This window comes from Condylostylus longicornis, unplaced genomic scaffold (assembly GCF_029603195.1).
Source record: "Condylostylus longicornis isolate FDR11 unplaced genomic scaffold, ASM2960319v2 ptg000078l, whole genome shotgun sequence".
In the NCBI taxonomy this organism is placed as follows: Eukaryota; Metazoa; Arthropoda; class Insecta; order Diptera; family Dolichopodidae; genus Condylostylus; species Condylostylus longicornis.
Window position 1 is genome coordinate 5150 of NW_026578046.1, and position 10206 is coordinate 15355.

A 10206-nucleotide genomic window follows, 5' to 3' on the forward strand; every position below is an offset into this window, starting at 1 on the left:
TTACACGAATGAGGCATCTGCTTCTTGTTCGCGTTCGTTGACTTGTTGGGGAGCATCTCCGTCGGTCACATCAAGGTCGTCTCCGTTATAACTGCCTTGGCGTGTCTTGAAATAGTATGCACCTCCTGCTGCACCAGCAACTGCCAGGCCTCCCGCAGCCGATGCAACACCAATCAGAACCCCGTTTGCTCCGCCTGCAGCCGGTTCTGTTGTCGTACTCGCTGAAGGGGTTCCACCTGTTCTGGTTGTAGTGACTGAGTTGTTGCTTGTGGCTACCCTTGTTGTTACAGTTCCAACCTTTGTTACAGTGACATCCTCTGTTGCTGTTGCAGTGACATCATGTGTTGCTTTTGCAGTGACATCCTCTGTTTCTGTTGCTGTTGCAGTGACATCCTCTGTTGCTTTTGCAGTGACATCCTCTGTTTCTGTTGCTGTTGCAGTGACATCCTCTGTTGCTGTTGCAGTGACATCCTCTGTTGCTGTTGCAGTGATATCATCTGTTGCTGTTGCAGTGACATCGTCTGTTGCTGTTACAGTGACATCCTCTGTTGCTGTTGCAGTGACATCCTCTGTTGCACCCCCTGTCATAGTTTCCTCAGCCCCAGTAAGACCCTGGGTTACCGTCCCAACCTCTGTGGCAGTTTCATAATCTGTGAAGCTTTCGTCACCTGTTGCAGTTACACTCCCGGCACTTGCGCCTGTTCGAGTATATGCTGTTGGTGAAGTCTTTGCAGTTGCCGTACACTTTCGGGTTGCTGTGAATGTTGCGCTACCAGCGTCTGTGGCAGTTTCATAATCTGTGAAGCTTTCGTCACCTGTTGCGGTTCCGGCACTTGCGCCTGTATATGCTGTTCGTGAAGTCTTTGCAGTTGCCGTACACTTTCGGGTTGCTGTGAATGTTGCGCTACCAGCGTCTGTGGCAGTTTCATAATCTGTGAAGCTTTCGTCACCTGTTGCGGTTTCGGCACTTGCGCCTGTATATGCTGTTCGTGAAGTCTTTGCAGTTGCCGTACACTTTCGGGTTGCTGTGAATGTTGCGCTACCAACCTCTGTGGCAGTTTCATAATCTGTGAAGCTTTCGTCACCTGTTGCAGTTACACTCCCGGCACTTGCGCCTGTATATGCTGTTCGTGAAGTCTTTGGAGTTGCCGTACACTTTCGGGTTGCTGTGAATGTTGCGCTACCAGCGTCTGTGGCAGTTTCATAATCTGTGAAGCTTTCGTCACCTGTTGCAGTTACACTCCCGGCACTTGCGCCTGTATATGCTGTTCGTGAAGTCTTTGCAGTTGCCGTACACTTTCGGGTTGCTGTGAATGTTGCGCTACCAGCGTCTGTGGCAGTTTCATAATCTGTGAAGCTTTCGTCACCTGTTGCAGTTACACTCCCGGCACTTGCGCCTGTATATGCTGTTCGTGAAGTCTTTGGAGTTGCCGTACACTTTCGGGTTGCTGTGAATGTTGCGCTACCAGCGTCTGTGGCAGTTTCATAATCTGTGAAGCTTTCGTCACCTGTTGCAGTTACACTCCCGGCACTTGCGCCTGTATATGCTGTTCGTGAAGTCTTTGCAGTTGCCGTACACTTTCGGGTTGCTGTGAATGTTGCGCTACCAGCGTCTGTGGCAGTTTCATAATCTGTGAAGCTTTCGTCACCTGTAGCAGTTACACTCCCGGCACCTGCATCCCGAGTATATGCAGTTGCTGAAGTCTGAGTTGCTCCGGTTCCGGCGGGTGAATCCTTCGTTACTGTTGCTGGAGCTGTTCCAGTTTGTCCATGGCATGAGCATCCGCTGGTTGCTGTTTGGGTCTCTGTCCCTGTGTGAACGTCACTTGCAGTTTCTGTCACTGAAGTCTTGCCACTTTGTGTTGCTGAACTCGTTTCGCTTTCTGTCACTGAAGTCTTGCCACTTTGTGTTGCTGAACTCGTTTCGCTTTCTGTCACTGAAGTCTTCCCACTTTGTGTTGCTGAACTCGTTTCGCTTTCTGTCACTGAAGTCTTGCCACTTTGTGTTGCTGAACTCGTTTCGCTTTCTGTCACTGAAGTCTTGCCACTTTGTGTTGCTGAACTCGGTTCGCTTTCTGTCACTGAAGTGTTTCCACTTTGTGTTGCTGAACTCGTTTCGCTTTCTGTCACTGAAGTGTTTCCACTTTGTGTTTCTGAACTCGTTTCGCTTTCTGTCACTGAAGTCTTCCCACTTTGTGTTGCTGAACTCGTTTCGCTTTCTGTCACTGAAGTCTTGCCACTTTGTGTTGCTGAAGTCCTTCCAGTTTCTGTTACTGATGTCGTTTCAAATCCATGCGTGGATACAGCGGGTGCACGAGTCATGGGGATGGTACTTGACGACGTCGCTGATGAGCGTGCCGTTGTAGCTGGTGTCCTCGTAGCTGCTGTCGTTGTTGTTGTAGCTGGTGCAGCTGTTGTTGTACTCGACGTAGGCGTTCGTGAAGGCACGACATCCCCTGATATTTCCTTGAAGTACCCAACGCTATGATTATCGGATTCATAGCCTGATGGCCCAATTTGACTCAAATGAACTTCATCAAAGACGCAATCTTGACAGAAAAAATTCACCTGAGACCAATTCATAAAACAAAAAACTGAATCAGTGCAAACTCACAAAGACATAAGGTTCTATGTCGTTTGGGCGATTGGAGAATGTTGGATTTCCTGAAAGGGATTGGGACTCTCAAAAGTCATCATCTCATAAATCCTACCAAAATACTCCTGGCGATTTTGCACACGCTCCAAAACATCATCAGGAGTGAAAGTAAAGATAGTCTTTCCTTCATGCCTCAATTCTAGAATATTTCCAGAATCCAATGCACTCAACCAGTAGCCGAAATAGTTGACTCCGTTTTTCCCCTTCTGGTGCAATCGTAGACTGTACGGTTGACTGCTGCTCGCGACGGCATATTTTCCTAAGAGTCACGAGTTTAGTTTCAGGGCCTGCCAACACGCCTACCTCCACCGTAAGCCCCTCCAAAGATGTCTCTGTCCTTAATCGTTACGCCATCGTACGTTCCGCGGATCAAATCGTGAGGAAGGTTAAAGTTCGTTTGGACGACCCCGGAATGGTGTCCAGTGCTCATATGGCTGAACGTTTCCACCCCCTGCACGCTCAACGATGGATCAAGGAAATGTGTTGGAATCCCTTACCAAGTAATCAAATGTCGCCGATGATTGCATTCTTCCAGGCTCCTCAATCGTCACAAGAACTCCGGAACCCTCTTGAAAGGGACGAAGGGTGAATAAATCAGAAAGTCCCCGCTTGAATTCTCCTACCTCTACGTGACGTTGTTGAGGCGGTTCTTGGCGTAGTAGTTGATGTAGTGGTGGTGGGGGTCGTAGTGGAAGTAGTAATCACCTCCCCTGATATTTCCTTGAAGTGCCCAACGCTATGATTATCGGATTCATAGCCTGATGGCCCAATTTGACTCAAATGAACTTCATCAAAGACGCAATCTTGACAGAAAAAATTCACCTGAGACCAATTCATAAAACAAAAAACTGAATCAGTGCAAACTCACAAAGACATAAGGTTCTATGTCGTTTGGGCGATTGGAGAATGTTGGATTTCCTGAAAGGGATTGGGACTCTCAAAAGTCATCATTCATAAATCCTACCAAAATACTCCTGGCGATTTTGCACACGCTCCAAAACATCAGAAGGAGTGAAAGTGAAGATAGTCTTTCCTTCGTGCCTCAATTCTAGCATATTCCCAGAATCCAATGCACTCAACCAGTAGCCGAAATAGTTGACTCCGTTTTTCCCCTTATGCTGCAATCGTAGACTGTACGGGTGACTGCTGCTCGCAACGGCATATTTTCCTAAAGGCCACAAATTTAATTTCAAGGCACATTCGCGTGCGTACCTCCGCCAGCTCCCCCAAAAATGTCTCTGTTCTTGATCGTGACACCTTCATACATCCCACGAATTCGATCATGAGGAAGGTTGAAATTGGTATGGACTCTGCCATGATGTCCAGCGGTCATGTGATTGAACGTTTCCACCCCCTGCACGCTCAACGATGGATCAAGGAAATGTGTTGGAATCCCTTACCAAGTAATCAAATGTCGCCGATGATTGCATTCTTCCAGGCTCCTCGATAGTCACGAGGACGTCAGCAGATGCACCAACGAGAACAATCAGCAGAATAGCCAGACGCTTCATTCTCAAGGTTCTATTAATTAAACTTGAGTTTTCGTGCATGCGAGGCTGTCCCGGCTCTCAGATGTCCGTTGCATGCCTACAGGTCCTTGACTGTACTCACGCTCTAGTAGTTTGGTGTCACCGAGTAATTCTCTGTTCCATCGTGAGCTTAAACCGCTCAATGTTCCATAACCATCTTGAACCACCTCGGCGGAATAGCAGACTCAGTTATCTCGCGTTAAGACTCAAGCAAGCAACACAGCAGCGAGAAAAGCGACAGCAGCACATAGGGGCTTTGCCACAAAAGCGAAACTATTTTTACTTAAGCAAGCAACACAGCGCCGAGGAAAGCGACAGCAGCACTTAGGGGCCTTGCGAAACTATCTTTAACCTTCTTCGAATTTTTTCCTTTCTTTTTGGTTCCTTTTTTCGTCGTTTCTTCATCAGAGTCGTCTTTTCCAGATGACCCCGATCCCTTCCGAGTGGTTTTCTTTTTTGACGGTTTCTTGGTTGTTACTGTCGTCTGGCTATCGAAGCCACTCCCAGTGATTTTGACGTCCATACAATTCTTAAAATGCTCTCCAGCGCATTTAGGGTTTGGGCAGTTTTTCCCACAGGAACTCCCAGTAGTGGAAACGGCCATTCCGCACTTGGGATCCTCACTTTTCCAGTTTGGAAATGAAACCCCTTCAGGAACTGGATCGCAACTATTGCCTAAATTTCGAAAAAAAAGGATTCAAAAAACAAGCTTTTTGATAATTTGTCAAGAAACTTGTCATGGGAGGATACCAAGAAACGACTTACCAGTTTGCCAGTACCAGCGAAGAATGCCTGAAAGAACGAGAGTGAAAGCCAGAATATCACGGACTAGGTACTGCTATGTGTGGAAGGCGATGAAGCAAGCCTAGTCAATCGACACGTACAATGGTTGCAATCACCAAAATCCTTGGGTATAATCCAGCGAACTTTTTGGGGTTTGCCATAACCGATACATGCATTTTCTTGGAAAATTGCTGAAAAAAAGAACACAGTTGTAAGTACCAGCAATGGCGCAATGCATCAGACCGAGCTCTGGATGTTTCTTCACATATGGGCTGTAGCGCTCGTCTGTTGGGTCTCGTTTCAGTCTGACTTTAAAACAATCTTCTGTGATTGTTTTTCCACTGGGATGGCAGAGTTCTGACGAATACGACTTTGGAGAATGGCTCTGGCTTGCCACATACCGAACACGTAGAATCCTTTGTGAGTCGCGGTAAGAAGAACCTCCGACTCCCAGATCGAGCCAGCCTTCAATTCAGTTAATGGTGTTTTAAAGGACGACTTCACCTTCGCGGCAGATTCGTCTGAAGGTCATTGCCCCAGCTCACCTATAAAAAAGAACGGCATTTTATCGAGACGACAGTACTGCTATATTCTACCTAGCATGGCTGATGGACTTACCGCACACTCCTTTCCCATTAGTTCCCTGCTGGTCTCTGAAAATTGATAAGTTATCACAAGACAATTAATACAATTAATTGATACAATTAATAAGTTAATTGATAAATCACAGAACAACTGATAAGTAGATAAGTTTTTACCCCGAATGTTGAAGTGTGTTTCTTGCTGGAATGTTCTTGACGTATGCATGTCCCTCACCAAGAGGACAAAAAACGGTTGCAAGGAAAGCCGCGAAAAAACAGGAAAAATAAAAACGCGAAACCATTCTTGAAAAATTAGATTGTGAAAGTGAGCGAATCTATAAAGCCATAAGCCATAAGCCATGTAGACATGCAGATCTTCGATCGTGTCAGGCATGACAGATAACGGACATCGTCTTGCCTACTATGCTGCCGAACAGATCGAGGTCGCTTAAAAAATGCGCAGGGGCGTTGCTTGTGGCATCCCCTCGGCTTTTTTGTCTGGGGGACTCTGAGGGCGAGCTTCAGCATTTCGAAGAGCTCCAAGGAAATAGTCTTTCGCTCCAAGGAATTGGTCTTCCCAAATTTCCGAAAATTCGTGGTCTGAAAGTTCTCAGCAATGCCAGAAGCAATCCAAGCAGCAAAGATGAAAGTGTCGGAGAAGCGACCAGCACTGCAGTCAAGAAGGAAGAGAAGCATCGGCTGGAGCGAAAACTTGAGAAGAAACCAAAAAGTCATCACGAGAAGTGGCTTCCTCCCAGTGAAAGAAAACCTTGTCCCGAAACGACGGAGGAATCAAAAAAGGATCACGCGATGTGGTTTCCCCCTTCTGAGAGACCGTCGAAGCAGAAGTGTTACTTTCCCACAACAAGTGGAGAAAATACAGCAAGCGGAGAAAATACAGAAAATCTTGAACTTATGAAGAAGTATTTGACCAAACAGCATTGCCGAATATCGGTCCCAAAGAACCCGAAAACGGGATCGGCGAGGCCGACGAGCTCAACATCACGAAGATAGGCAGAAGAGCTCAACATCGTCGGCCTTATGCAACATCTAGTTCTAATTTTGGTGTCAATATTCGCTCCTTAACGTCACCAGCGAGAAGTTAAATTGTTAATTCATGATTGGAACACTTTAAACTAGAAACTACGTGCCAAATGGTTGTCATGTGAAAAGAAAGGTGGTAATGTGCCGTTTTTTGTCGTGGTCCTTCTCAGTTTTTCAACGGCAAGACATGAATTCATCCACTGAGATGGACGAGCATCGGAGGAAGAGACTTACACAATGTACTGGGCTTCTGCTGATTGCAGCGCCTGCCATTGGAGAGAATTTTTATTCGGCGCTCTCCACCTTTGATGATTGTGAGGAACTTCAAGCCAACGTGAAAATCCGCCACTTCAACCCTCTCTGCTGCGGAGAGCCGCCTGGTTCTCCACCTGCTCCAACTTTCCGGGCTGCTGCAGCTTCACAGCGTTCTTCAACTTCCGGGGCTGCAAGTTTCCAAACTCCTTCGACGAGTTTCCGGCGAAGTTTCCGCGCTTCGAAAGCTTCCGTTTGCAGCCCCCAAAGTCCTGCTTCGAGCTTCAGGCGACGCGCATCTAAGACTTCAATCCGACGGGAAGTCCCGCCTGAATTACCAAGTGAAGTTCTTTCACCTAAACGGTCAGCAGTGGAACGGTTGGAATCTCTGCTCCGACGGAAGCCAAATGCCTCAAAAGAAGCCCCACTTGAGCCAAAGAACTACGGGACTGATCTGATTTTATGAAGTGCTTCTTGGATCGCAGCACACAGACATCTTGGCTCTGTCGAAAGACGGGCGAAGACCGCAGCACTCAGACACGTTCGGGTGTGTTCTATGGTCTGTTGAAAAAGGAAGCACTACGAGAACACCACTGTTGGGTACTCCAATGCGAGCAACTCTGTAGTGGAGCAACACTGCAATGCAGTGGAGCAATCCAGAATACTATGGATGAATAGGCCACGAGGCTGACAAAAATATCAATGGATATTTCTTCATTTTTTTAACAAGAGTATGGAGTTTTTATTTCCGAACATTTATTGCAACGTCGGGCAATCGACATAAAAAGCGCACTAGAATTGAAATCAGAGGAACACCTGGCAGCATTGAACTACCGGAAAAAAGTAAAAGAGTCAAATCTGTCCATAAAGTAAACAAAGAATGAAGTCCCTCTCGATGGCCTGTGTGACTGTTAAGGAACATTATGGAAGAGCACCCACACGCAGTCCTTATGGAAGAGCACCCACACGCAGTCCCTATGGAAGAGCACCCACACGCAGTCCTTATGGAAGAGCACCCACACGCAGTCCTTATGGAAGAGCACCCACACGCAGTCCTTATCTTCGTCCGGATGTTGCTTGAATGCTTTCTGGATTTAAATAGATGACCTCAGTCGTTATATCGTCAACGACGCTTCCTTCCTCCTGAATCCAACTGGAAGGCACATACACAAGTATTACCATCAAATATATGTATTATCATCAAACATCTATACTGTCACTATATTACCATCAAGTATATGTATTATTCATGCAATGACACTCAACGCAACGTTTACCGGTTCCATGATTCTCGAGCAACAATGTCTGCTGCTACTTGAACTCCTCGTAGACCATTTGCATGAACAACATCAGCCACATCTGATGAAGACAAAAACTCCCAAACACCATCAGAACACAAAACTATAAACAAGTCGCGATCCGGATTAATCGCATGTTCTGCAAAGAAGAAAAATCAGAGAGCGTTAAAGAAGAGAGAGAGTCGATTGTATTCCAACAATAGAGAGTCGAAGTCATCATGTGAGAGAGGGATTATGTGAAAAAGTTGCCCAAAGCAAGTCGCCCCGAGTCGAGGCGAGATGCAACGTATTGCAGTGTGAAGGGAGAGAAAATTCTGTCGTAGCGACCTACCGGAAACATCTGGCTCGCAAATAACTCCAGCCTGGGTGCCAACGGTGTCACCAATGGCTCTGGGAAGACAAGTACAAATTTGACAGCTCGTTGTTTGAGTTGTTACCTCGACATGGCAAGTCCGGGATATAGCCGCCCCTTCAGGAACACTCTATAAGGGATGTCGCCTTCTAGTCGACGCACTTGGCCACCTGTCAGCAGAGCCTGATACAACTTCAAATAAGCAATACCTTACCCGACGCTACTATGCGTTTCTTCTCGAATTCGGAATTTGGTTTGTGATCAGTGGTCAAGTCAACGGCCTCGACTTTGCGTCCTGTAAAGGGCAACACAAATCAGCCGTCGATAACAGAGCGCCCAAACGAGAAAGTGGAGATATGTCGCCATAAGAGAGAGCCATAGAAAAGAGCGGGAGCATCTCGGTTTACCGTTTTTGGATGAGCGTCCCAGAACGCATCTGGAATCGCCAACATGAGCAACGTACAACTTGTTCAACGTCTTTCGATGAAGCACGACGGTCGCGGTGCTTCCACTAAGCGAGCAGTCAAACATATTATGAGTCGCTGCGGCTGCTTCCAACATTTGATGGACCTGGAAAACACGATCGTGCGGTGAAAGGATGGAAATAGTGACGTTCCCCCGCAAGATGCGGTGGATAGAATTGAGGGGCATCAGATGAAGGACGATAGATGTAGCGATGAACCACAGAGAATAGCTACAAGCATTTCAACTCACAGCGATGAAAGACTGGCGAAGGGCTTCCTTTGGATTTGAAATAAATTCAGAATTATTATAAATCAACTTTGGAAGCTCTCTTTGTACAAAATTAGAAACATCATGGCCATACGGACCGTGACCTAAAAGCGATATAAAAATAATAAATTGAAGTACAATGAGGAAATTTTGACTAGACCAACAAAAAATAAAGAAAACGTACCGTCGAATACGCCATAGAGCCCCCAATCATCGATTCTGAACCGTGGGGCATTATGAATCATTGAGAGATCATAAATAACTGGGACATCATCATTGATAAAGGTCTTGCGTACCTCACAATGAAAAAATCATCTTGATTTGGACTTTCGGGTTTTAGTCCTTTCTTACACGCGTAACCAATTCCCAAACCCAACAACGTGCCCGCATCAAAGTACCCAGTGTCACTTTTCACTTCCTGTCGCTTATTCTAACAGACAACAATAAACAGCGAAAGAACAATAAAGACCAAGAGACTAAAGTTTGTGTCATGCAAAAACTAATAAACACAGATAGAAAATGAACTACCGATGAAATTCCAGGGATCTGCCTGACTACGGGGCTGTGATTCAATCACGTACCTCGAAATTGTCCTGTTTCATCGATGATGGCATCCCAGAAACACTTAAACGGCGACATTCGCGCTTCTCATTTGGGACTTGGAGCGGCCCGGCTTTCCGATCTGCCTCTTCTTCGTTCCGGAGTCGCTCATCCTCTTCGTCCGAAGAAGGCAACGACTCGTCGTCTTCATCGTCATCCTCTGCTGGTCGCCTCGAAGCGAGTTGTTCCATTTGGCTTTGTGTCAGTCCGGTGGGACCCTTCGTCTGGTTGATCAGAAGCTGTCCGCGATCGTCCCCGGTGTCCGGACGGGCTGGATCTGACTGGCTGAGCGACAATCGACGACGCTCCTTGTTTTTCAAGGCGTTGTCGCAATCTGCCGGGGAGGATCCATTTGATGTCCCATCAGTAACACGCGTGG

The 10206-nt window shown here is 46.7% G+C and overlaps 1 protein-coding gene across 1 annotated transcript; it reads right to left on the bottom strand.

The window, feature by feature from the left end:
- LOC129612914 (pneumococcal serine-rich repeat protein-like) lies at positions 1-3989 on the bottom strand. Its single transcript, XM_055526750.1, has 4 exons — positions 3869-3989; positions 3280-3414; positions 3154-3224; positions 1-2568 (listed from the first exon to the last, which is right to left on the bottom strand). The coding sequence occupies exons 1-4, from the start codon at positions 3987-3989 to the stop codon at positions 1-3; spliced, it is 2895 nt and encodes a 964-aa protein (XP_055382725.1).
- Positions 3990-10206: the final 6217 nt, after the last annotated feature.

Excerpts from the sequence above, each read along its gene's own strand:
- LOC129612914 (XM_055526750.1), bottom strand. The coding sequence starts at position 3,989 with ATGACCGCTGGACATCATGGCAGAGTCCATACCAATTTCAACCTTCCT. Across the intron at positions 3,225-3,279 it reads CTCAACAACGTCACGTAGAG|AGGGTTCCGGAGTTCTTGTG; the intron begins GTAGGAGAATTC and ends GTCCCTTTCAAG. Across the intron at positions 2,569-3,153 it reads CGGCGACATTTGATTACTTG|GTGAATTTTTTCTGTCAAGA; the intron begins GTAAGGGATTCC and ends AATTGGTCTCAG.